The sequence below is a fragment of the Ovis canadensis genome, chromosome 9 (genome assembly GCF_042477335.2).
Source record: "Ovis canadensis isolate MfBH-ARS-UI-01 breed Bighorn chromosome 9, ARS-UI_OviCan_v2, whole genome shotgun sequence".
Classification (NCBI taxonomy): Eukaryota; Metazoa; Chordata; class Mammalia; order Artiodactyla; family Bovidae; genus Ovis; species Ovis canadensis.
The window spans coordinates 42,478,641-42,505,967 of record NC_091253.1 but is presented as its reverse complement, the minus strand read 5'-3'; the positions used below and the strand labels follow the sequence as shown (position 1 = coordinate 42,505,967).

Genomic DNA, 27,327 nt, shown 5'->3' with positions numbered 1-27,327 from the left:
CTGTATGCAGGTCAAGAAGCAACAGAACCGGACATGGAACAACAGACTGGTTCAAAGTTGGAAAAGGATTTTGATAAGGCTATATATTGTCACCCTGCTTATTTAACTTCTATGCAGAGTACATCATGCAAATGCTAGACTGGGTGAATCACACGCTGGAAACAAGATCGCCAGGAGAAATATCAACACCTCAAATATGCAGATGATACCACTCTAATGGCAGAAAGTGAAGAGGAACTAAAGAGCCTCTTGAAGGTGAAAAGAGGAGACCAAAAAGCTGGCTTGAAACTCAACATTCAAAAAATAAACATCATGGTATCCAGTCCCATCGCTCCATGGCAAGTAGATGGGGAAAAAGTCGAAACAGATGAATTTTATTTTATTAGGATCCAAAATCACTGCAGACAGTGACTGCAGCCATGAAATTAAAAGATGCTTGCTCCTTGAGAAGCTATGACAAACCTAGACAGCATAAGTTACATGGTTATAACTTTAACCATATAGTTAAAGCTAATGTTTTTCCAGTAGTCATGTATGAATGTGAGAGTTGGACTGTAAAGAAGGCTGAGTGCCAAAGAATTGATGCTTTTGAACTATGGTGTTGGAAAAGACTCTTGAGAGTCCCTTAGAGAGCAAGGAGATACAATCAGTCTATCCTGAAGGAAATCAGTCCTGAATATTCATTGGAAGGACTGATGCTGAAGCTGAAACTCCAATACTTTGGCCATCTGATGTGAAGAACTGACTCATTCGAAAAGACTCTGATACTGGAAAAGATTGAAAGTGAGAGAAGGGGATGACAGAGTATGAGATGGCTGGATGGCATCACTGACTCAATGGACATGAGTTTGAGTAAACTCAGGGGGTTGGTAATGGACAGGGAGGTCTGGTGTGTTGCAACCCAAGGGGTCACAGAGTCAGACACAACTGAGTGACTGAACTGAACTGAAGAGAAGTTTAAGGGGTAGGAGGCAGACTTGTTAGTGGGGTTCTAGGAAGGGCTTCCCTCATAGTTCAGTTGGTAAAGAATCTGCCTGCAATGCAGGAGACCCAGGTTCGATTCCTGGGTCGGGACAATCCTCTGTAGAAGGAAACGGCAACCCTCTCCAGTATTCTTGCCTGGAGGATCCCATGGACAGAGAAGCCTGGCAAGCTACTTGAGGTCCATGAGGTTGCAAGAGTCAGACACGACTTAGCGACTAAACCACCAACCAGGAAGGAGATAGAGATTTGCGAGGGCAGCCAGGTGGGGCGGGGTGGTGGTGGTGTTTGGAGTGGCCAGGGCTTGCACACAGCATGAACTATGCCTAGCAGAGTACAAGTCTCCACCCCCGTCCTTGGATGGAGATCTTAACATAGTAATGAAGCAATGTAACTTCTGGACACCTCCAAGTCTCATCTGCAGAGATGCATTCCTGTGGTCAAGTCAGAGCCAGTTTGGAGCAGTTGATCACTACATACCTCTGAAAGCACAGCTGCAAAGCCTCTGTCAAATATCAGATTCTTCCAAAACAAACATAGAGGTAAATCGAGGCAATGATCCTTTAGCTGTCAGAGGCTGGTATGGGTGACAGTTTCAGTATGAGCTACTGGCTGGATGTCAGTGCCACCACTGAGATGGAGATTTCTGAAAAGGAAGCTATTTTGGGAAGAGAAGAATTTAGGTTAAAGAGTCTCTCAGACATTCAAGTGACAATGACCAGAAGTTAGTGCAATGGGACTTTAGTTAAAGCATTAGGAAGCGGTCTGTTTGCAACTTTTGAGAGCCAAGAAAGACACAGTGAGATTGTTGAGCTGTCTCCTTAGGCCTAACTGAGGCAACCATTTGTGCGGTGTCCCAGTCAGAGTCCCAATATTCTAAATCCTAAACTAGCTACATTTAGAGTCCAGTTTATCTTATGCTAAGTGTTGACAATAATAGTATTAGCAATATCTGTGTGTATGTGTGTGTGTGTGTGTGTGTGTGTGCATGCTCTTTGCAACCTCATGGACTGTAGCCTATCAGGCTGCTCTGTTCATGGAATTTTCCAGGCAAGAATTCTGGAGCAGGTTAATATTTCCTACACCAGGTGATCTTCCCATCCCAGGGATCAAAACTGTGTCTCTTGGCTCTCCTGAGTTGCAGGCAAATTCTTTCCGCTGAGCCACCAGGGAAGTCGCAGTAGAAATGTCTACCTAGACATTTCTTTCTTTCTTTTTCAAAAATCGCAGTGTGGACATCTTTATACAAAGCATTTGTGCTTTAGTGAGTGAAACTCAAATGCAATATGCTGAAAGAATAGGGACTAGGCAGGAAAGACGGGAAATGGATTAAGTGCAAAATATTGGTATTCTTACAGAGGCATGAGAAAGTGCTTTTAGAGCAGAAAACCAAACTCCATTTCCGCCAAGTTCAGTTCAGTTCATTTCAGTCGCTCAGTCATGTCTGACTCTTTGCAACCCCATGAATCACAGCACACCAGGCCTCCCTGTCCATCACCAACTCCTGGAGTTCACTCAAACTCACGTCCATCGAGTCCGTGATGCCATCCAGCCATCTCATCCTCTGTCGTTCCCCTCTCCTCCTGCCCCCAATCCCTCCCAGCATCAGGGTCTTTTCCAATGAGTCAACTCTTCACATGAGGTGGCCAGAGTACTGGAGTTTCAGCTTTAGCATCATTCCTTCCAAAGAACACCCAGGACCTATCTCCTTCAGAATGTACTGGTTGGATCTCCTTGCAGTCCAAGGGACTCTCAAGAGTCTTCTCCAACACCACAGTTCAAAAGCATCAATTCTTTGGTGCTCAGCTTTCTTCACAGTCCAACTCTCACATCCATACATGACCACAGGAAAAACCATAGCCTTGACTAGACGGACCTTTGTTGGCAAAAGTAATGTCTCTGCTTTTGAATATGCTATCTAGGTTGGTTATAACTTTTCTTCCAAGGAGTAAGCGTCTTTTAATTTCATGGCTGCAGTCACCATCTGCAGTGACTTTGGAGCCCCCCAAAATAAAGTCTGACACTGTTTCCACTGTTTCCCCATCTATTTCCCAGGAAGTGATGGGACCAGGTGCCATGATCTTTGTTTTCTGAATGTTGAGCTTTAAGCTAACTTTTTAACTCTCCTCTTTCACCTTCATCAAGAGGCTTTTTAGTTCCTCTTCACTTTGTGCCTTAAGGGTGGTGTCATCTGCATAGCTGAGGTTCTTGATATTTCTCCTGGCAATCTTGAATCCAGCTTGTGCTTCTTCCAGCCCAGGGTTTCTCATGATGTACTCTGCATATAAGTTAAAAAAGCAGGGTGAGAATATACAGCCTTGACGCACTCCTTTTCCTATTTGATACCAGTCTGTTGTTCCATATCCAGTTCTAACTGTTGCTTCCTGACCTGCATATAGGTTTCTAAAGAGGCAGGTCAGGTGGTCTGGTATTCCCATCTCTTTGAGAATTTTCCACAGTTGTGAGGGTACAAGTCGGAATCCTTTCCTACTTCCCAGGGTGACGCTTTTCAAGTCACTATTGTCGTTTTTTTCTTCAATAGACACCTTTATTTAGACAACAGCCTTCCTGGTGAGTTTGTAACCTAATTATGTCTCTGCTCAGCTCCAACCCCCCCTTCCCATTACATTTCCTTTAAAATCTCTGCCTCCAAGTGTTGGAACACTTCAGCAAACTCATGTGCAGGGTCTAAGGAAAGGCTCTGCTTGCGGTTCTCAAAATGACGCGGGATGGAAGCAACATCACCTGAGAACCTGTCAGAAATGCAAGTTCTCCGGCTCCAGTCCGTACCTTCCGAGTCCGAGACCCAGTCACGGGCTGTAGCAGGTCCCCGGGGATTCTGGCGTCTCTGAACTTGAAAACTGCTTTGGATACTAAGCCCCAACCCGACCCCATCCCTGCCTCCGCCTCGGCAGATGGGGCAATAAGACCCCTATCTCCGGCTACCCACGGCTACAACCATTCCCTAAGCACTGCTTGCTGAATTCATAGCCCACTTGGGGTTATCATTTATTTTTAATTTCGGTCCTTATTATTAATGTCGGTCCTTGCCTGACAAAGCACACCCCAGACGAGCTTTATTTGGAAAACCCCGCGCGGGCTTTTCAGCAGCTCCTTGGCCAGGAGCCGACCGCGAGGCTGCGCGTGCTCGGTTAATCCGGGCCCAGCCACAGGTTGGGGCCGCAGCGCAGAAAATCCGTCCATGGAGCTGTTGCCCGTGCCAGACGCCACGGTTCAGATCAGCGCCAGGGGGTGCGAGTAGCAGGAAAACCACGCCCCTCCACGAGCATCAGTTCAGTTCAGTTCAGTTCAGGTCAGTCGCTCAGTCGTGTCCGACTCTTTGCGACCCCATGAATCACAGCACACCAGGCCTCCCTGTCCATCACCAACTCCCAGAGTTCACTCAGACTCACGTCCATCGAGTCAGTGATGCCATCCAACCATCTCATCCTCTGTCGTCCCCTTCTCCTCCTGCCCCCAATCCCTCCCAGCATCAGCGCTAATCTCAAATGTAGGGCAAGGCGCGCGCCGGGAGTGAGGGCGCGGTGCGCCGGAGAAGCCCCGCCCCCAGCCGGAACATCTGCCAATCGCGACGTTCACGCCGGTAGGGCGGTGCGTCCGAGGAAGCCCCACCCCCTACCCGAAAGTCCACCAATCGCAGCACTCGGTGCGGCCCGGCGCGCCGAGTTGGTTCTGCGACCCACGGCCTTCCGGTGCCTTCAGAGGGCGGTGCACCCTTGAGGAGGGGGAGCGCCCGGAGATGCCCCGTGGGGGCCTGTCTCGAGGCCCTAAGGTAGGCTGTGGGCTTGTGGGCGCCGTCTCCGTGGTCTCCGTATGTTGGAGGGACCCGCGGAGCGCGTGTGGCCGACTCTGGACTGGTGGAAGTTTGTGGAATGGACGCCGCCTGCGTCTGGCCGCCTTCCTGGAGAGCGAGGGTCGCTGCCTTGGGGGCATGAGCCTTGCTGGTGTTCAGGGTTTCTGCCTGGTGGAACCATGACAACGGTGTCTGGGGTCTGGGAGACCTTCGTCCCTGCTGCGATGCCTCTCCTGCCCCGGTTGCAAAGAAGTCAGTTCTTACTCCATGTTGGAATTGTTTCTGTGACTTGCTTTTTGTTGCTTTTGTTATTATAATCTTACTTAACACCTTGCCTCAGAGAATCCTGCCCCTCTATCTGACTGTTAACTAAAGTGCCTTTGTTCAGAACCTTGTTTCCCTGTAAATGGCAGAGAGGAAGAAATTTAACACATCCTTGCTTTTCTAGGAGATGTGTGCAAGATTAATGGCCTTTTTTACTTTGCTTCCTCACCTCTGCCCATCAATGATCTATAAAAGAACCTGGCATCCAGACCCCGAAAAAATGGTTATTTTGAGGTGCTGGCCTGCGATCGTCTGCTCAGCTGCTTTCCGAATAAAGTGTATTTCCTTTCCTCAACAACTCCTCTGTAGAATTCATCAACCTGTTTGGAGAGCAGAGAGAGCTAGGATTCAGTAACAGTTTGGCAAGCCAGCTGAGGGCCTAGCTGCTTGGGGCTAGCTGGCCCTGGTCAAGGAATACTGGGGCAAGACCCTAGCAGCTGCTGGGACTGTCCTGAGGTTCTTTCCTTCAAGATTCCCTGAAGCAACACCAGCTGCCCCCAGCTCTTGGCAGTTGAGACAAGGGACTGATAAACTTCTAGAGTTGACGGACTCGATTTTGTTTGTGGTGTGAATGAGTGATAGTTGTTCAGTCATGCCTGACTCTTTGCAACCCCATGGACTGTAGCCTGCCAGGCTCCTCTGTTCATGGAATTCTCCAGGCAAGATTACTGGAGTGGGTTGCCGTTTCCTTCTCCAGGGGATCTTCCTGACCCAGGGATCCTGCATTGCAGGAGAGTTTTTACCATCTGAGCCATCAGGGAAGTCTACTATTAAGAGAAATTTCTAAGTCTAACGACAGGTCAACTTAAGTATTAGCAGATACATGCTTGACTTTATCTTATAAGTTATAAACAATACATTAGAATATGTAATGAATCCATAAACCTTTTCCAAAGGAATACCCAAGACGGAAGTAGCAATAAAGTTATAAATGACAGTCATCAATCCGATGAAATAATTTAGATGAAGCTTTTCTCTCTTGAAGAGATGGGGACTGGGCAAGTGGTCAGGAAGGAAATACAATGTGCTTTTAACTTTGTATGAAAAATAATGTTCAGTTCCACATTGTTGAACATAGTTCTGTTATTGCCAAATAAATCCTCTACTTCGAGTTACTGTCCAAATGCTTTATTAAAACTCCACTTCTAGCCTTTGTTTTGGAATCTGTTACTTTTGTTGCCACCTCCTGATCGCTGTCCTCTGAAGCTTCTACTTCTTTCCCACTGTCCCCTGACACCTCGGTTGCCCTTGCGCTGTCCACTGAAGCCTTGATTGCCTTCCCTCTGTAAGTCTACCCAATTCGGTAGCGGGTTCAGTTGGTCCACTTGTTTTATGTGTTCTTCTGTGTTAAGAGCGATGGGCTCGATTTTGGAGGGTAAGTCGCTTTGGTGTTGGGGAACGTATTCTCTCAAGTTGGGCTTTTCCTTCATGGGACAAGCCAGTTTGGTTGGGGTACCCTGTTGGAGAAGGGAAGTGTTGGACGCTACCCTGAACTGGTTCACTGGGGAACTAGTTCTTGTGGGGCAGGCCCACCCTAGTTTGAATTAGCTTATTTGTTGAGTAGGGTAAATTTCTTTATCTGATTTGGGAATTGGTTCAGTTGGAACTGGTTCATTGGGGAGCTAGTTCTTGTAGGGGTGGGTAGCCTAGTTGAAAGTAGTTCATTTGTTTTGTAGGTTAAATTTATTTACCTGATTTGGGAATCGATTCATCTGTATGCATCGATGCTAGAATCTGTTCATACCATTTTTGTTGGCATTTATGTGCGTCTTTCATGTTTTGATGTTATAAAGCTTATAAAAATGGGAAATATTTCATCTGTCCCAAAGGAATGATCTTTGGGGCATATATTAGATATGTTAAGATCAGAAGAGCAATGGCCCCTGAATGGCTCACAATTAAACAATCTGGCAATCAGAAGGAGAGGAACACTCTGATAATAAACAGGCCCAGGGGCTCCCCTGAACTTGAGGCGTCCAATTCTGATTTCCCCTACAGGAGCCTCTGGTAATTGTGACAGTAGGGAACAAGTTGATTGACTTTCTAATAGGCACTACTTTTCTTTGTAAATTAAGTGCTCAAATAACAATTTCCCCAGAACAGCCTGACATCAGAGTCCCCACCGGAGCCTTTTTGACCTTGTCCAGCCTGGGGAGCTTTGGCTCCAATTTGGGGTGTTCTCCCTGTGAAAGGAAACTGTTTATAAGGTGCTTTGGAGAAAGGTCACTAGTCTAATGGGACTGGGAAGTCATGTTTAATGTGACTTTCCAGCTGTTAGGTTTTGGTTTATTCTGGTTACTTTGGTAATGCACAGACATCTGGTACTGTTTCCTCTAAGGCTTCTTCTACAGTTTTCTCATTTCTTTCTTCTCGAACCCTCTGCACACAGGTGAGTGGCTGTGGAAACAGTTGAAGAACTCTGACCAGGGTTACTCTGGTGTGTTCCAAAGGCTTCCCCCAACCCCCCGACCCCCTGCCCCAGGTTTGTGGCTGAACCAACCATTCTAATTATGACCTCAGGATGCACTTCAGCAGAAACCATCAGGGGACTCTGAGAAACAAGATTCATTACTCACAGATCCTGAAGGGTACGTAGTACATCCAGGGGCTACACAGTGAGGTCAGAGGCAGAGAGAGACACAGAGGGAGAGAGGGGGGTGCACTTGGGTTTGCCTTTATTAGGGTCTGAGAGCTAGGTGTCTAGAATTTCATGTGCTCTCTCTTCATTGGCTAGTTTAAAGCAATAGCTGGGATTAGGGTGCAGGAATGGAGAAGTATGGTCACTCAGACAGTCATTTATCTAGGTTACCAGGGCTTTTTGAAATCGGGACCTTCATGCGTGGAGGCAGGCTAGTTCCTTGCCTTGTTGTTTTGCAGTACAGCTGACCAGGAGCTGACCGTGCCACTGTGGCCAGTTCTGCAGGGATACTTTTATTCGGGTTGGACTTTTGAAGTGGATGCCACTTGGCAATCAAATGATTAATGTCAGGCAATTACACTGCATCTTCACTTAGAAATACTGATGTTTTTGACCTGATACTCACTTTTTCCCCTAGTCATTCTATTAGTTTTCAAGACCTTATCATTTTTTTAAAGTTGTATTAATTAACTATTGTTCATATAACAGATTTGTCTCAAAACCAAAGCAGCTTAAAAAATGTTTATTTTCTCATAGTTTCTGAAGGTCAGGGATTGGGAAGGTTCAGCTGTGTGGTTCTAGTTCAGGGTGTCCCACAAGTTGGACTCAAGGGTCATCACAGCTGGAGAATCCATTTCTAAGCTCACGCATGTGCCTCTTGGCAAGTGTCAGTTCCTTGCCACTTCCATAAGGCAGCTCATGACACGGCAACTGGCTTTCTCTCCAAGAGACCCTGGTGTCTTTAATAACATAATTTCTGAAGTGACATACCATCTTTTCTATTAATCACATAGATCCAACTGATAGTGTGAGAGGGAACTGTAGAGGTTGTGAACACCAACAAGTAGGGGATCATAGGATGTTATCTTAGAGACTGGCTATCAGGATAGTTTTGCTCCAGGATTTTTTCTTTCTTTTTTTTTTTTTTCATTTCTCCCTAGGGTGGGTACAGAGTAAATACTTTATGCATAGAGTGTTTGTGTGTAACAGGTAGCATGCTCCCATTCCATCTTCTGAGATGCTTTCCCATAGGAACCACTTTAATTATGTATAATTAAATATGTCTAATTCCTGTGCTTCCCAGGTGGCACTAGTGGTAAAGAATGCCCCTGCCAATGCAGAGGACTGAAGAGATGAAGGGTCAGTCCCTGGGTCATGAAGATCCTCTGGAGAAGGAAATGGCAACCCATTCCAGTATTCTTGCTTAGAGAATCCCATGGACAGAAGAGCCTGGTGGCCTACAGTGCATGAAGTGGCAGAGTCAGACATGAGTGAGCACACACACATATTCCTCTGCTTAAGCAACATTTTACTTCTTATTGACTGCAGAATAGTTTTATTTTGGGCTGCAGTCAGTCAGTCCAGTCTCAGTTGTGTCTGACTCTTTGTGACCCCATGGACTGCAACATGCCAGGCTTCCTTGTCCATCACCAACTCCCAGACCTTACTCAAGCTCATGTCCATCGTGTCAGTGATGCCATTCAACCATATCATGCTCTGTCATCCCTTTATCCTCCTGTCTTCTATCTTTCCCAGTATCAGGGTCTTTTCCAGTGAGTCAGTTCTTCACATCAGGTGGCCAGAGTACAGGAGTTTCAGCTTTAGCATCATTCCTTCCAAAGAACACCCAGGACTGATCTCCTTTAGAATGGACTGGTTGGATCTCCTTGAAGTCCAAGGGACTCTCAAGAGTCTTCTCCAACACCACAGTTGAAAAGCATCAGTTCTTTGGCGCTCAGGTTTCCTTATGGTCCAACTCTCACATCTATACATGACTACTGGAAAAATCATAGCTTTGACTAGACAGACCTTTGTTGGTAAAGTAAGGTCTCTGCTTTTTAATATGCTCTATAGGTTGGTCATAGCATTTCTTCCAAGGAGCAAGCGTTTTTTAATTTCATGGCTGCAGCCACCATCTGCAGTGATTTTGGAGCCCAAAAACATAAAGTCCGTCTCTGTTTCCATTGTTCCCCTTCTGTTTGCCATGAAGTGATGGGACTGGATGCCGTGATCTTAGTTTTCTGAATGTTGAGTTTTAAGCCAACTTTTTCATTCTTCTCTTTCACTTTCGCCAAGAGGTTCTTTAGTTCTTCTTCGCTTTCTGTCGTAAAGGTGGTGTCATCTGCGTATCTGAAGTTATTGATATTTCTCCCGGCATTCTTGATTCCAGCTTGTGCTTCATCCAGCCCAGCATTTCTCCTGGTGTACTCTGCATATAAGTTAAATAAGTAGGCAATATACAGCCTTGATGTATTTCTTTCCCAATTTGGAACCAGTCTGTTGTTCCATGTCCTGTTCTAACTGTTGCTTCTTGACTTGCATACAGATTTCTCAAGAGGCAGGTCAGGTGGTCTGGTATTCCCATCTCTTTCAGAATTTTCCACAGTTTGTTGTGATCCACACAATCAAAGGCTTTGGTGTAGTCAGTAAGGCAAAAGTAGATGTTTTTCTGGATCTGTCTTGCTTTTTTGATGATCCAGCGAATGTTGGCAATGTGATCTCTGGTTCCTCTGCCTTTTCTAAATCCAGCTGAACATCTGGAAGTTCATGGTTCATGTACTGTTGAAGCCTTGCTTGGAGATTTTTGAGCATTACTTTGCTAGCGTGGAAGATGAGTGCAGTTGTGCGGGAGTTTGCAGTTTGCAGTGTGGTAGTTTGAGCATTCTTTGGTATTGCTTTTCTTTGGGATTGGAATGAAAAGTGACCTTTTTCCAGTCCTGTGGCCACTGCTGAGTTTTCCAGATTTGCTGGCATGTTGAGTGAAGCACTTTCACAGCATCATCTTTTAGAATTTGAAATAGCTTATCTGGAATTCCATCACCTCCACTAGCTTAGTTCGTAGTGATGCTTCCTAAAGCCCACTTGACTTCACATTCCAGGATGTCTGGCTCTAGGTGAGTGACCACACCATCATGGTTACCTGGGTCATGAAGATCTGCAAGTATTGCAGATTGGGGAAATAATCTGCTCAGAAGACTTCAGTACCAGCCTCAGCTCTCCAACTAACTAATTTTATAATTTCTAGCAAGCTATATATGAATCTTTCTGGACTCTTAAAATGAAAGTTGATATGGGCCTGAACTAACATGGTAAAATTGGAAATAGTATTGGGAAAGGACTGAGTAGACAGATAAAAAAAGGAAGATGAGATTTAAGCACCTGAAATCTCTTGAAAGGTGAAGAGAGAAGGGTCAGTGTTGACTCAAAAGTTGAACCTATGAAAAATGGGAAGCTTGAGGAGAGTTAGTTGCCTCTTAACCTGATGTTAGGATACACCGATACATGAAACTTAAGGCCCAGGGAGAGCTTAGGGCAGTCAGTTGCAGAGTATTTTACTTCTTCCTTCTCTCTTGCCTTAGCTGCCCTTGCTGTCCTTTCAGGTACTATGACTCTTATTCCCTTTATGCTTTGTCTTCTTTCCTTGCTAAGTAGCCACGAATGACCTCAAATCCTTTATCAGTTGCTTGCCTCCTGAGAATTCCTGATCCTTCCCTCACTCTCACAGATCCTTTTGCCCCCTCAGACTCAGTCTTGGGTGTCCCACTGCTGTTTCCCACTGAAAGAAAACCTGTATCTCGGTAAGATCATAAAAGAGATCTTTCTGATAATACTCTCCTTCTCTAATCCTTTGGGTCCTCATTACAAAACTTTATTTCTGATGCTTCTTGTATAGTGTCGGCAAGCGAGTGAGTGAGTGAAGTCGCTCAGTCATGTCTGACTTTTTGCGACCCCATGGACTGTAGCCTACCAGGCTCCTCCGTCCATGGGATTCTCCAGGCAAGAATAACATTGCAATTACTAATTAAATGAAGTGTACCTGTCATTTCAGAGGGTTTTTCCTTTTTTAAGAAAGAGAAACATGGCTTCTTTGAAGTAGGAGGGGAGGAGCCAAGGGGAAAGTAAGGACCTGGCTTCTTTTATATTACTGAAAGGAGTCAGCTTTGGGTAACAGGAGCATTTTTCCTCTGGGACTGTTGGGGAGAAGGAGAGTTCAGTAGATGAGAGGTCTGCTGAGTTTCGTGGTGGCTCATTTTACCCTTCGGGAAGATGAGACGATCAGAGCTACGATGGTGACATGGAGAGGTAAAGGCAAGCCTGAGTGTGGAACTTGTGTATATGTAATTGTGTGTGTGTAAGAGTAGAGGAGTGGGGAGTGGAAACAGTGTTTACCAGCCTTGATCAAGGACAAGTAATAAGAACATTTGAAGAGGGTGGCTCTCTTTTTGGGTCTTTTTATGGTAGCCCTGTGGGTTGGTGACTGGTAAAGTGAACTGGTAGAAGGGTGGGAGTCTTAACACTTGAAAGGCCCCTCTGAAGTCATTGGCCATCAGAGTGCAGAGTGGCAGAAGAGTCTTCATGTCTAGGGAGGCTAGTGATGACAATGTGATTGGGCTTGAGACTCAGAAGTCCCAGTGAATTCCCAGGTATTCAACCCAGTCAGAAGCCCAGATGCCGGTGTGTACCTTTATGAGGGACAGTTTTGTTAAAGTGAGATAATGCAGAGTGGCTAGAATCTTTATTTCTGGGAATTAGACTTACATGGGAGAAAATCCTGACATGTTGCTTACTAGTAGCTCTCCGACCAGTACAATATACCCAGCATTTCTAAGTTGTAGCTTCTTTGTCTATAAAATGGGGATAATACTTGCCTTGAAAGGTTGGTATGAGGGTTAAATGATGAGAATGCATGAAATGATATACTGAGCATATAAATGTTCAATTACTGTTAGTGATAATGAAAGCAATTAATAAAATACCATGATAATGAAAGTATCTTTTAGATACTATTGTGAATCCTCCACTGTTTTCCCTTTAGCTTTCCCTGGGATTGCTTGACTCAACTTGTTGAATAAGGAATAGGAAGAGGGCTTAGTTTTAAAGTTGTTCAGTGATGGTGAGAGATTGTCTCATAGTTATCTTGGTGGGTGTACCTTATGGTTCCAGTTTTAGCCCTTGGTAATGCCACTGGATGACTTACTAGTAGTTCTGCTTAGAATTAGGCTGCTTAGTCCTGATTTCTTGGTCTGCAGGTTGTCTTATCCTTAACATGGAAGGAAAGGAGAACTAAAATTCATTGAAGACTTTTCATATGACAGGGACTTCACATACATCCCTTGTGTAGAGGGAAAATATTTTCTTTTAAATCAAGCATACATAGATAAGATAAAGTAGTATGAAAAAACTTCTCATGGAAACTAGAAATCATTGCCCTGGTCTTTTCTCCACTTAGTGCTGACCCTGTAGGCAGTCTGTCTTTAAAGCTGCGATATTTGTAGAAGCACTTACAGTTGTAAAGCATGACAGAGATCTCATTTATTCTTTATCCAGTTTGCCCCATTGGTGACATTGTGCAAAACTGTAGTACAGTATCACCACCAATATATTGATCTGAATACAATCCAACCGCCTTATTCAAATCTCCCTAGATGTGTGTCTGTGTATGTATTGTGTGTGTTTCAGTTCAGTTCAGTTCAGTCGCTCAGTCGTGTCCGACTCTTTGCGACCCCATGAATTGCAGCACGTCAGGCCTCCCTGTCCATCACCAACTCCCAGAGTTCACTCAGTCTCATGTCCATCGAGTCGGTGATGCATTTAGTTCTGTACAATTTTGTGACTTGTGTAGGTTCATGTATGAACTACCACAGTCAAGATACTGAACAGTTGCACAAATATTCCTTTTCTAATCACACCCACTCGCTTCCAGTAACTCCCACCCCAACTCCTGACAATCATTCATCTAAATTTTTTGTCATTTCAAAAATGTTACAGGGAAAGAGTCATTTAGTTTATAACCTTTTGACATATTTTTGTTATTTTTCCCACTCAGTATAAGAGTCTTATCCAGGTTGTGTATATTAGTGGTTTGGTCATTTTTATTGCTGAGCAGTCCTTTGATGGATGTACAGCAGTTTACTTAGCATTTTACTGTTGAAATATGACTGGTCTGTTTACAGTTTCTGGCTATTAGAATAAAGCTGCTGTCAACACTTGTATATGGATTTTTGTAGGGTTTTATTTCTCTAAGATAAATGCCCAGGAGTGTAATTGCTGGTTCATATCATAATTGGATGTTTAATTTTGTAAGAAATCAGCAAACTTTTCTAGAGTGGCTGTATGATACTACACTTAAATGTATGAGTGATTGTATCAATTTCATAGGTAATAAATTCATGTTTTGAAAGTATGTAATTCAGAGAGTTTTTTTTTTTAGTATATTCACAGGGTTGTGTATATATTTTTAACTATAGAATATTTTCATCACTCTAAAAGAAACTCCACAGCTGTTAGCAGTCATTCCACATTCTCTCCTTACCCATCCCCCGGCAACCACTAAGCAAACTTCCATCTGTATAGATTTACCTACTCTGGAAATTTCGTGTAAATGGAATAACACTTGGTCTCTTGAGATCAACTTCTTACGCTTAGCCTACTGTTTTCAAGGTTCATCCATTGTTGTAGAATGTATCAGTACTTCATTCCCCTTTGTGATTTAATATTTTTTCATTGGAAGGTATACAACATTAAATCCATTCATTTGATGAATATTGCAGTATTTACACATTTTGGTGGTTAGGAATAATGCTACTGTGATCAATTGTGTACTAATTTTTGTGAAGATGAAAGTTTTCATTTACCTTGGGTATAAACATACCAAGAAGCTAAAGGCAAAGGAGAATAGGAAAGATTTATCCATCTGAATGCAGAGTTTCAAAGAATAGCAAGGAGAGATAAGTGATCAATGCAAATAAATAGAGGAAAACATCAGCATGGGAAAGACTAGAGATCTTTTGAAGAAAATTAGAGCTACCAAGGGAACATTTCATGCAAAGATGGGCACAATAAAGGACAGAAATGGTATGGACCTAACAGAAGAAGATATTAAGAAAAGGTGGCAGGAATACACAGAAGAACTATTAAAAAAGCTCTTAAATAACCACAGTGGTGTGATCACTCACCTAGAGCCAGACATTCTGGATTCCGAAGTCAGGTGAGCCTTAGGAAGCATCACTATGAACAAAGCAAGTGGAGGTGATAGAATTCCAGCTGAGCCATTTCAAATCCTGAAAGATGATGCTTGAGAATGCTGCACTCAATATGCCAGCAAATTTGGAAAACTCAACATTGGCCACAGACTGGAAAAGGTCAGTTTTCATTCCAATCCCAAAGAAAGGCAATTCCAGAGAATGTTCAAACTACTGCACAACTGCACTCATCTCACACACTAGCAAAGTAATGCTCAAAATTCTCCAAGCCAGGCTTCAACAGTACATGAACTGAGAACTTCCAGATGTTCAAGCAGGATTTAGAAAAGGCAGAGGAACCAGAGATCAAATTGCCAACATCTGTTGGATCATAGAAAAAGCAAGAGAATTCCAGAAAAATATCTACTTCTGCTTCATTGATTACACTAACATCTGGACTGTGTGGATCACAACAAACTGTGGAAAATTCCTAAAGAGATGGGAATACTAGACTACCTGACCTGTCTCCTGAGAAATCTGTATGCAGGGCGAGAAGTAACAGTCAGAACCGGACATGGAACAATGGACTGGTTATAAATTGGGAAAGGAGTACGTCAAGGCTGTATTTTGTCACCCTGCTTATTTAACTTCTGTGTTAAATTCCAGCTCATCTGGAATTCCACCACCTCCACTAGCTTTGTTCATAGTGATGCTTCCTAAGGCCCACCCAACTTTGTACTCCATGATGTCTGGCTCTACGTGAGGGATCATACCATTGTGGTTATCCGGGTCATTAAGATCTTTTTATATAGCTTTTCTGTGTATTCTTGCCACCTCTTCTTAGTATCTTCTGCTTCTCATAGGTCCATACCATTTCTGTCCTTTATTATGCTAATCTTTGCATGAAATGTTCCCTTGGTATTTTTTATTTTCTTGAAGAGATCCCTAGTCTTTCCCATTCTATTGTTTTCCTCTATTTCTTTGCTTTGATCACTGAGGAAGGCTTTCTTATCTCTCCTTGCTATTCTTTGGAATTCTGCATTCAGATGGGTATATGTTTCCTCTTCTCCTTTGCATTTAGCTTCTCTTCTTTTCTCAGCTACTAGTACAGCCTCCTCCAACAACCATTTTGCCTTTCTTTTTCTTGGGGATAGTTTTGATCACTGCCTTCTGTACAAATATCATGAACCTCCACCCATAGTTCTTCAGGCACTCTGTCTATCAGATCTAATCAGTTCAGTTCAGTCACTCAGTCCTGTCCTATTCTTTGTGATCCCATGGACTGAGCGTGCCAGGCCTCCTTGTCCATCATCAACTCCTGGAGTTTACTCAAACTAATACCTTGAATCTATTTCTCACTTCTACTGTATAGTCGTATGGGTTTTGATTTAGGTCATACCTGGATGATCTAGTAGTTTTCCTTAGTTTCTTCAGTGTAAGTCTGAATTTGGCAATAAGTTCATAATCTGAGCCAGTCAGCTCCTGGTCTTGTTTTGCTGAATGTATAGGGGTTCTCCATCTTTGGCTGTGAAGAATATAATCAGTCTGATTTTGGTGTTGACTGTCTGGTGATGTCCATGCGTAGAGTTGTCTCTTATGTTGTTGGAAGAGGGTGTTCGCTATGACCAGTGTGTTTCCTTGGCAAAACTCTGTCAGCCTTTGTGCTCCTTCATTTTGAACTCCCAGGCCAAACTTGCCTGTTACTCCAAGTATCTCTTGACTTCCTCCTTTTGCATTCCAGTCCCGTATCATGAAAAGCACATCTTTTTTGCTGTTAGTTCTAGAAGGTCTTGTAGGTCTTCATTGGACTGTTCAACTTCATGTTCTTTAGCATTAGTGGTTGGGACATAGACTTGGATTACTGTGGTGTTGAATGGTTTGCTTTGGAAACGGAGATCATTCTGTTGTTTTTGAGATTGTAGCCAAGCACTGCATTTTGGACTCTTTTGTTGACTGTGAGGGCTACTTTATTTCTTCTAAGGGATTCCTACCCACAGTAGTAGATATAATGGTCATCTGAATGAAATTTGCCCATTCCGGTCCATTTAGTTCACTGATTACTGAAATGTCAATGTTCACTCTGGCCGTCTCCTGTTTGACCACTTCCAATTTACCTTGATTCATGGACCTGACATTCCAGCTTCCTATGCAATATTGTTCTTTATAGCATTGGGTTTTACTTCCATCACCAGTCACATTCACAGCTGGGCGTTGTTTTCACTTTGGTTCAGCCTCTTTGTTCTTTGTGGGGCTGTTTGTCCACTCCTCTCCAATAGCATATTGCGCACCTCCCGACCTGGGGCGTTCATCTTTCAGTGTCCTGTGTTTTTGCCTTTTCATACTGTTCATGGGGTTCTCAAGGCACGGATACTGAAGTGGTTTGCCATTCCCTTCTCCAGTGGAACATGTTTGTGAGTTCACATGTTTTATAGTCTCACCAGCACAGAATGAGGATTCTAATTTTTCCCATGCTTATCAGTACTTGTCATTGCCTTCTTTTGACTTTAGTGTGTTTAGTCATGTTTGACTCTTTCCAACCCCATGGATTCTAACCCACCAGGTTCTTCTGTCCATGGAATTTTCCAGGCAAGAATACTGGAGTGGGTTGCCGTTCCCTCCTCCAGGGGATCTTTCCAACTCAGGGCTCGAACCCTCATCTCTTGCATCTCCTACACTGGCAGGTGGATTCTTTATCAGTATACCATCTGGGAAACCCTACTTTAATGAGTAGAAAATGGTATTTCATTGACTTGGTTTTGCTCTTGTATTTCCCTAATGACTGATTATGTTGAGTATCTTTTCATGTGCTTATTGGCCGTTTAAGTATCTTCTTTGAAGAAATGTGTATTCAAATTGCTTGCTTGTGTTTTAGTTGGATTTGTCTTTTTATTGTTGAGTTGTAAGGGTTCTTTATAAATCCTACGTATAGTTTTCTTATCAGATATGTGACTTACAGATATTTTCTCCCAATTTGTGGACTTTTAAAATTTTCTTGATTAGGTCATTTGAAGCATAAATGTTTAAAATTTTTGATGAAGTTCAGTCTTTTTACTTCTGTTGCTTATGCTTTTGGTATCACGTGAGAAATCACTTAGGTTTTTTGTGGTAAAGGTTCATTCCTATCTTTTCTTCTGAAAGTTTTATCTCATACATTTAGGTCTGTGGTTCAGTTTGGGTTAATTTTTGTATGTGATGTAAGAAAAGGGTCTGCTGCTGCTTAGTCACCTCAGTCGTGTCCGACTCTGTGCGACCTCGTAGATGGCAGCCCACCAGGCTCCGCCATCCCTGGGATTCTCTAGGCAGGAACACTGGAGTGGGTTGCCATTTCCTTCTCCAGTGCATGAAAGTGAAAAGTGAAGTCGCTCAGTCGTGTCCAACTCTTAGCGACCCCATGGACTGCAGCCTACCAGGCTCCTCCGTCCATGGGATTTTCCAGGCAAGAGTACTGGAGTGGGTCGCCAGTGCCTTCCCCGAGAGAAGGGTCTAGCTTCATTCTTCTACATGTGGCTATTAAGTTGTACTAATACCATTTGTTGAAAAGATTATTCTCTCTTTAATTCTCTTTACATTTTCTTTTTAAGATCAATTGAACATAAATGTAAGGATTTATTTTTTAGTATGAATTCTGTTCTATTGATTTATGTGTTATGCTTATGCCACTACCAAACTTAACTACTGTAGCTTGGTAGAAAGTTTTGAAGTGACAAAGTCTCTCGCGTGTTCTGCTTCAAGATAATTTGAATCATTCTGGATCCCTAGCATTTTCATGTGAAAAGTGACATTAGTTACTTTCTGAAACAGCCTTCTGGTATTTTTTTTTTTAATTTGGTTAACTGCAGAAAATTGGAGAGTATTTCTGTCTTAACAGTATTAAGTTTTCTAAGCTGTGAACATGGAATATCTTTCCTTTTTTCCCCTTAATTAAAGCAGTTCTTTATTTTATTTTATATTTTTGGCTGCACAGCATGTGGGACCCTAGTTCCCCTGATCACAGATCTAACCCACACCGCCCTGCAGTGGAGGGTGGAGTCTTCACCGCTGGGCCACCAGAGAAGTCCCCTCCATTTTATTTAGCTCTTTGATTTCTTTCAGCTATGTTTTGTAGTTTTCATTTTAGTAAGTCTTGCACTTTTTGGTTAAATTGATTTCTGAGCATCTTATTCTTTTTGATAGTATTAATGCAATTAATCATTTTCCTCTTGGTCACTGCTAGTGTATATAATTACAATTGATTTTTTTTTTTTGACATTTAACCAAAATTTATTTCTCTCCCTCCAGTCTCCAGAAGAGCAATAGAAGGAAGCATTCAAAACAGTTAATTTTTTATATTGAGATTGTGTCTTGCAACTTTGCTGAACTCATTCATTCTGATGTATGTGTGTGTTTCTTAGGATCGTGTGTGTGTGTGTGTGTGTGTGTGTGTTCAGTCACTCAGTCATGTCTGACTCTTTGCGACCCCGTGGACTCTAGCCCACCAGGTTCTTCTGTCCATGGAATTTTCCAGGCAAGAATACTGGAGTGGGTTGCCATTTCCTCTTCCAGGGGATCTTCCCAACTCAGGGCTCGAACCCTCATTCCTTGCATCTCCTGCATTAGCTGGTGGATTCTTTGTCAGTGTACCACTTAGGAAGCCCCAGGGGTGACTATATCATCTCTGAATATTCAGAGATAGTTTTACTTCTTCCTTTCCAATTTGAATGTCTTTTATTTCTTCTCCTTCCCTAATTGCCATGACCAGAACCTCTAGTACAATCTTGAATGTAAGTGGTGAGGGCTGGCATCCTCTTCTTGATCCTTATCCTAAGGAGAAAGCATTCAGTATTTTATTATTGTGTTATTGTGTATGATGCTCTCTGAGTTCTATTTAGAATGCTAATATCATGGAAGGACGTTGGCTTTTGTAAGTTGTTTTCCTGTTGATCCTGTTTTTTTTTTTTTCTCCCTTTTATTATATTGATACAGTATATTGATTGAGTGTTGGATGTGGCATCAATCTTGCATTACTAGGGGGAAGATCCCTATTGGTCACTGTGTATATTCCTTTGTATATGCTGCTGGATTCAGTATGCTAGTATTTTGTTGAGGATTTTTGCATCTGTATTCATAAGTAATAATGGCCCATAGTTTTTTCGTGATGTCTTTGGTTTTGTTATAAGGATATTTGATTTCATAGTATGAATTAGGAGTTTATGAAGCATTGATATTAATGGGTTTTTAGATGTTCGGTATAAATTATCAGCATAGCCATGTGAGCCTTGCTTTTCTTTGTGGTAAGCTTCTAAATTACTCATTCAATCTGTTTGTTATGTCTGTTGAGGTTTTGATTTTTACTTGAGTCAGTTTTGCTAGTTGTGTCTTTCTAGGCATTTGTCTGCTCTGTGGTAGTTACCTACATATTCAGCATGTGGCTTTTTTGTGTTACTCTCTTGTCAGTCAGTCTCTCAGTTGTATCCAACTCTTTGCAACCCCATGGACTGCAGCACGCCAGGCTTCCCTGTCCATCACCAACTCCCGGAGCTTGCTCAAACTCATGCCCGTCGAGTCAGTGATGCCATCCAACCATCTCATCTTGTGTCGTCTCCTTCTTCTCCTGCCTTCAGTCTTTCCTGGCATCAGGGCCTTTTCTAAGGAGTCAGCTCTTTGCATCAGGTGGTCAAAGGATTGTAGTTTCAGCTTCAGCATCAGTCCTTCCAATGAATATTCAGGACTGATTTCCTTTAGGATGGACTGGTTGGATCTCCTTGGAGTCCAAGGGACTCTCAAGAGTCTTCTCCAACACCACAGTTCAAAAGCATCAGTTCTTTGGCACTCAGGTTTCCTTATGGTCCAACTCTCACATCTATACGTGACTACTGGAAAAACCATAGCTTTGACTAGATGAACCTTTGTTGGCAAAGTAATGTCTCTGCTAGGTTGGTCATTCATAGCTTTTCTTCCAAGGAGTAGGCATCTTTTAATTTCATGGCTGCAGTCACCATCTGCAGTGACTTTGGATAATCTTATAGTATTTCCTATAATCCTTAGTTTGGTAGTGCTTCTCTTCTTTCATTTCTTACTTTTGCAGTTTGAATCTTCTCTCTGTCCCTATTTTTTTGTTTTTTTTTTTGGTCAGTTTAGCTAAAGTTTTGTCAGGTTTTAAAAAATGTTTTTCATATTTATTTTTGTTTATTTATTTGGCTGCAAATAATATTTAGTTGAGACATGCAGGATCTAATTCCTTGACCCAGGATTGAACTTGGGTCCCCTGCATTGGGAGCACAGAGTCTTAGCCACACGACCACCAGGAAAGTCTCAAGGTTTATCAGTTTGGTCTTTTCAAGGAATCAACTTTTGGTTATATTTATATTCTTTATTATTCTGTTTTCCTATTTTATTTCTGCCTAATTGTTCTCATTTCCTTCTTTCTGCTTGCTTTGCATTACTTACTCTTTTTTTCTAGTTTTCTAAGATGAAAGGTTAAACTGTTACTTTGAGGCCTTCTTTTTAAAAATAGGTATTTACAGCTATAAATTTCTCTGTAAATGCTGCTTTTTCTACATCCACAAGTTTTATCTATTTTTTTTTTTCATTTTTCTCATAGTGTCTTCTAATTTTCCTTGTGATTCTGTCTTTGATCCAATAGGTATTTAGGAGTCTTTTGTTTAATTTCCATATTTTTGTGATCTTTGCAGTTTTATTTCTGTTGTTAATTTCATTGTATTATTGTCCTCAGTTCAGTTGCTCAGTTGTGTTTAACTCTTTGTGACCCCATGAATGGCAGCAAGCCAGGGCTTCCTGTCCATCACCAACTCCCGGAGTTCACCCAAACCCATGTCCATTGAGTCGGTGATGCCATCCAACCACCTCATCCTCTGTCATCCCCTTTTCCTCCTGCCCTCAATCTTCCCCAGCATCAGGGTCTTTTATAATGAGTCAGCTCTTCACATCAGGTGGCCAAAGTATTGGAGTTTCAGCTTCAACATCAGTCCTTCCAGTGAACACCCAGAACTGATCTCCTTTAGGATGGACTGGTTGGATCTCCTTGAAGTCCAAGGGACTCTCAAGAGTCTTCTCCAACACCACAGTTCAAAAGCATCAATTCTTCGGTGCTCAGCTTTCTTTATAGTCCAACTCTTATATCCATACATGACCACTGGGAAAACCGTAGCCTTGACTAGACAGATCTTTGTTGACAAAGTAATGTCTCTGCTTTTTAATATACTGTCTGGGTTGGTCATAACTTTCCTTCCAAAGAGTAAGTGTCTTTTAATTTCATGGCTGCAGTCACCATCTGCAGTGATTTTGGAGCCCAGAAAAATAAAGTCAGGCACTGTTTCCCCATCTATTTGCCATGAAGTGATGGGACCCAATGCCATGATCTTAGTTTTCTGAATGTTGAGTTTTAAGCCAACTTTTTCACTCTCCTCTTTCACTTTCATCAAGAGGCTCTTTAGTTCTTCTTCACTTTCTGCCATTATTGTCTTAAGAATAGTAACAATATGATCTCACTCCTTTATGGTGTATGGAGGCTTGTTCTGTCTGGGAGAAGTTTTCCTCTGTGTGTGAGAAGAATGTATTCTGCTGCTCTTTGTTTGAAGAGTCCTCATGATTTCTGTGAGCAGTTAGCTGTTAATCTTACTAAGGGTCCTTTTACATGGTGAGTCGTTTTTCTCTTGTTGCTTTTATGATTTCTCTTCGTCTTTCATTAGTTGATACGATGTGTTTATAGTTGGTCTCTTTGAGTTTATCCTCAAGAGTTTTTTGAGTTTCTTGGGTATATATTTAATAGCTCATCAAATTTGGGAAGATTTGGGTCTGTATTTCTTGAAATACTGTTTTACTGCTTCTTTCATTTTCTTACCTGATGGTATCCCACAGGTCTCTGAGGTTCTGTTCATTTTTCTTCATTCTATTTTCTTTCTGTTCTTCACCTTGGATATGCTCAATTTTCCTGTCTTAAAGCTTGATGACTTTTTTTTCCTGCTAGCACAAATCTGCTATAGAGCCCCTCTTGAGATCTTATTTCAGTTATTGTGCTATTTAAATCTTGAATTTCTATTTGATTGTTGTGTTTTTTCCTTTTTTCCTAGAGAATAATTTTTATGGCTTTATAGTCTCTATTTGCTGATTATTTTCTTTTAACATTTTAAGACAGTTTCCTTTTTGTTTTTTCTTTGAGCATATTTACAGAGCTATTTTAAAGTTTCTGTCTAGTGCATCCCACTTCTGGCCTCCCTCAGGTACAGCTTTTCTTGACTGCATCCTGTTTCTTCATGTGTCTCACGATTTTTTGTTGAAAACCAGACATTTAAGATATAATGTGACCACTCTGAGCATTGAGTTCTCCCCCCACTTCCCCAGAGGATATTTTTGGTTTGTTATTGCTTTGTTTTGTTTAGGGATTCCCAGGTGGCACTAGTGGAAAAGAACCAGCCTGCCAATGCTTGAGATGACCCTCCTAGATGGGTTCTGTGATGTCCATATATCCCCTAGGAAAAGGGGTACCTGCAGCTTTTCCTGCTGCCTCCAGGAGGTGGGTCTGTTAAGGGGCAAGGAGAAGATTGCCATCGCCTTGAGCTGGAGGTAAAGGAGCCTTGCAGTCCCAACCTGTGTCTTGTGAACCTGGACCCACAGACTGCATAAAATGTAGTATTAGTGGTTGTTTGAGGTAAATGCCAAAAATCCGAGGAAAATTTTCTGTCATGTGTAGCTGCTGAAGACACTACATTGTTAGTTTACTTGTCTGTGAGTTATTGGACAGAGATTTCTGTAAATGCTTTGAGCCAAGTCCATCATTCTTACTGAGGAACTCTCTGTGTGTCGATACATGCCTTCTGTACTCTGGCAATTTATAACTGACTATCCCCCGGAGGAGAAAAAGGCAACCCACTCCAGTATTCTTAGGGCTCGTGGTGGTTAACTGTTAAAGAATCTGCCTGCAATGCAGGAGATTCTTGGGTCAGGGAAGATCCCCTGGAGAAGGAAATGATAACCCACTCCAGTATTCTTGCCTGGAGAATACCGTGGACAGAGGAGCCTGGCAGGCTACTGTCCATGGGTCGCAAGAGTAAGACATGGCTTAGTGACTAAACCACCACCATTGTGAATGACTATGCAAACCTCTTGCCCATTTTAATGAAACTTATCTTTCCTAGGGGCTTCCCTAGTGGCTCAGACTGTAAAGAATCTGGCTGCAGTGCAGGAGACATGAGTTAGATCCCTGGGTCAGGAAGATCCCTTGGAGAAGGGAATGGCTACCTACTCCAGCATTCTTGCATGGAGAATTCCATGGGCAGAGGGCCAGGCGGGCTACCCTCCCTGGGTTCATGAAGAGTTGGACATGACTGAGTGACTAACACTTTGACTTTCCAGTGTTCTTGCCTGGAAAATTCCATGGACAGAGGAGCCGGGTGGGCTACAGTCCATGAGATTGCAAAGAGTTATATGCAATTGAGTGGGCACACAGACACTTGCACGCTTGGCATGTAACTCTGTGCAGGGGCTCAATCCTGAGCTACTAGGCTCTTCTCAGGGTTTCCTGGGCATATACACAGCCCTGCAAACACAAGTAGCGTTCCAGATCCCCTGGAAGGTATCAGATCTTCAGTGCTGCCTGTGGACATCTCATTCTTCAGATATTCCTTCTTTAGTGTTTTTTGTCAGTGTGGTTTCTTAATCCACTGTTGCTGTCTCAGGCAGCAATAATATTAATTAATTGCTGTCAATTGTTTTAAACAAATGCTGTGATAGTAGGGCTTTCCCACTGAGTGAGCTCTGAGTTAGAGCAAATTATGGTAATTTCTGTGAGTAGTTTTTTTTTCCCCCACTAGCTGTCGGGCAGTTCAGGTAGGGCAGTACTCTGAGGAACCAGCCTTTTGACAGCTGCAAGCCCAGTTTGCTTTCTCCTATGGCTGCTGGGCTATCAGTCTACACAGCTACCTGGGCTGTGAGGCTGCTGTTTTTCAAGGCTGCCATGGAGCTGAAGAGGGGGCATGAGATGAGGGCAAGTTAAAACACCAAAAATTCACTGTTGTTACTGATATTAAGCTGCTTTTTAGAGTGAATGCTATTCAGATTATGAGCTTGTGGTTAATTTCCAAAGTTTTGAAAAATTAAACTTTGATTATTTTTTGCCACTATTATTATTCCTCTTATGGAGGAATGGGTTTTTAGAGGTTGTTATTCTCTTATTCTGTAAGTTTGTCCATCACAATTTTATTTTAGCTATCTTTATAGGTGTGTGCAGTAACTCATTGTGACTTTACTTTGTATTGCCATGATGGCTCGTGATGTTGAATGTGTTTTTATGTGCTTATTTACCATCTGTCTATCTTCTTTGCAAAATATCTGTTCATGTCTTTTGCTGTTGTTTAGAAGCTAAGTCGTATCTTTGTGACTCCATGGATTGTAGCCTGCCAGGCTCCTCTTTCCATGGGATTTCCCAGGCAAGAATACTGGAGTGGATTGCCATTTCAGTTTCAAATGGACCACGTTTTGTCTTTTACTCATTTTTAAATAAATTTTTTTTTTTGGTATTGCTGAATTTTGAGTGTTTTAAAAATATTCTAGATATTAGTCCCTTGTTGGACATGTTGTTACCAAATATCTTCTGTCAGAGCAACGTTTAAAATTTTTACCATGTCCATTTGATAGTTTGTGCTTTTGCTATAAAATTTATAAAAACTATTTGCCTAGCTATAGAACCTAAAGATTTTATGTTTTTTTTTCTTCACAAACAGCTTTGTTATTTAATGTTTTATGTTTAAGTTTGTGACATATTAGATTGGCCAAAAAATTTGCATGGTTTTCCCATAAAGTCTAGGTTAATTTTCATATAAGGTGAGTGGTTTAGGGTTTTGTTTTTTTTTATTAAATTTTTTGGTCTATGGATGTTCTGTTGTCCAGCACCATTTACTGAAAGTCTATTCCTTTCTCCACTGAATTGCTTTTGCGTGTTTGTCAGAAACCAATCGCACTTTGGTTTTTACTTCTGGGTTTCTGAAGCAGTCTAGTCATCTACATGTCTGTCTCTTTGCCAAATGTATTGTCTTGATTATTGGAGTTACTTAGTAAGCCTTAACATCCGATAGAGTGACTTTCTACTTCATTCTTCTTCAAACAGTTTTAGCTCTTCTAGGGCCTGTGGCTTTCACTGAAAGTTTCAGAATAGCCTGGCAATATCTATAAAGTACTTTCTGGAATTTTGATAGGAAATGAACTAAAGCTATAGATCAGTCTGGACCAGATAGACGCCTGTGAGTCTCCTAGTTATATTGCTCCATTTATTAACCTTTCTTTAGGTTCTTTCATCAGACTTTTGAATTTTTTAGCCTGTAGATTCTGTACATATTTTGGTAAGTTTATGCTTAATATTTCATTTCCTTTGGTGTGATTATAAATTGTATTCTGTTTTTAATTTCAGTTTGTATATGTTTATTGTTAGTATTTAAAAATGGATTGGTTTTCGTGCATTGATGTTCTATCCTGCAGCCTTACTCCACTCACTTTTTAGTACTGGGCATTGTGGGGGGTAGATTTCGTGGGATTTTCTACATAGCCTATAATGTCTCTGTTGTTTTTCTTTTTTCTTTTTCAAGCTGTGTGTTCTAAAATCCGCCATCCTTCACTGCCTGCCTCCCACCCCATCTCCTGGTCTTATTGCAGCAGCTTTAGCTTCCAGTTGTGGCTCAACTGGTAAAAAATCCACCTGCGGGAGACCTGGGTTCAGTCCCTGGGTTGGGAAGATCCCCTGGAGAAGGGAAAAGCTACCCACTCCAGTATTCTGGCCTGGAGAATTCCAAGGACTGTATAGTCCATGGGGTTGCAAAAGAGTCGGACTTTTCACTTTCTTTTCACTATAGCTTTCAGTACCATGTTGAAGAAGTGATGAGAGTGGACATCCTTACTTGTTACTGATCTGAGGGGAAAGCATTCATTCTTTCCTGGTTGAGTATGGTGTGAGCTGAAGGTTTGTGGTAGTTACTCTTTGGTTGAGGAAGTTTACCTCTACTTGTAGTTTGTTTATAGTTTTTCTTGAATTGGTATTGGATTTTGCCATATGCTTTGTTTTTATATCAGATGGTGCAGTTTTTTTAACTCGTTGATATGGTAGATTACATTGGCTGACTTTTGCATGTTGAATCAGCCATGGACACCTGAAATAAATTCCCCTTGACCTTGATGTGTAATTCTTTGTAAACATTCAGTCAGCTCAATTGCTCAGTCGTGTCCGACTCTTTGTGACCCCGTGAACTGCAGCATGCCAGGCCTCCCTGTCTATCACCAACTCCTGGAGTCCACCCAAACCTATGTCCATTGAGTCAGTGATGCCATCCAACCGTCTCATCCTCTGTCATCCCCTTCTCCTCCTGCCCTCAATCTTCCCAGCATCATGGTCTTTTCCAATGAGTCAGCTCTTCTCATCAGGTGGCCAAAATACTGGAGTTTCAGCTTCAGCATCAGTCCTTCCAATGAACACTCAGGACTGATCTCCTTTAGGATGGACTAGTTGGATCTCCTTGCAGTCCAAGGGACTCTCAAGAGTCTTCTCCAACACCACAGTTCAAAAGCATCAATTCTTTGGCGCTCAGCTTTCTTTATAGTCCAACTCTCACGTCCATACATGACCA

The 27,327-nt window shown here is 42.3% G+C and overlaps 1 protein-coding gene and 1 long non-coding RNA gene across 5 annotated transcripts in view; one reads left to right on the top strand and one right to left on the bottom strand.

The window, feature by feature from the left end:
• Positions 1-2,306: 2,306 nt before the first annotated feature.
• Positions 2,307-4,550, bottom strand: LOC138445755 (uncharacterized). Its single transcript, XR_011258988.1, has 2 exons — positions 3,772-4,550; positions 2,307-3,259 (listed from the first exon to the last, which is right to left on the bottom strand). It is a non-coding gene; the product is annotated as an uncharacterized lncRNA (long non-coding RNA).
• An 80-nt stretch (positions 4,551-4,630) lies between these two features.
• Positions 4,631-27,327, top strand: part of SPIDR (scaffold protein involved in DNA repair) — a 283,040-nt gene continuing 260,343 nt past the window's right edge. For 3 of the 4 annotated variants that reach the window (XM_069599975.1, XM_069599974.1, XM_069599973.1), the window contains exon 1: positions 4,645-4,774. In XM_069599975.1, coding sequence (XP_069456076.1) covers positions 4,742-4,774 — 33 coding nt within the window. In that variant the 5' untranslated portion in view covers positions 4,645-4,741. Of the gene's footprint in view, positions 4,775-27,327 lie in introns of all 4 variants that reach the window. The other variant, XM_069599972.1, reaches the window with a different exon arrangement.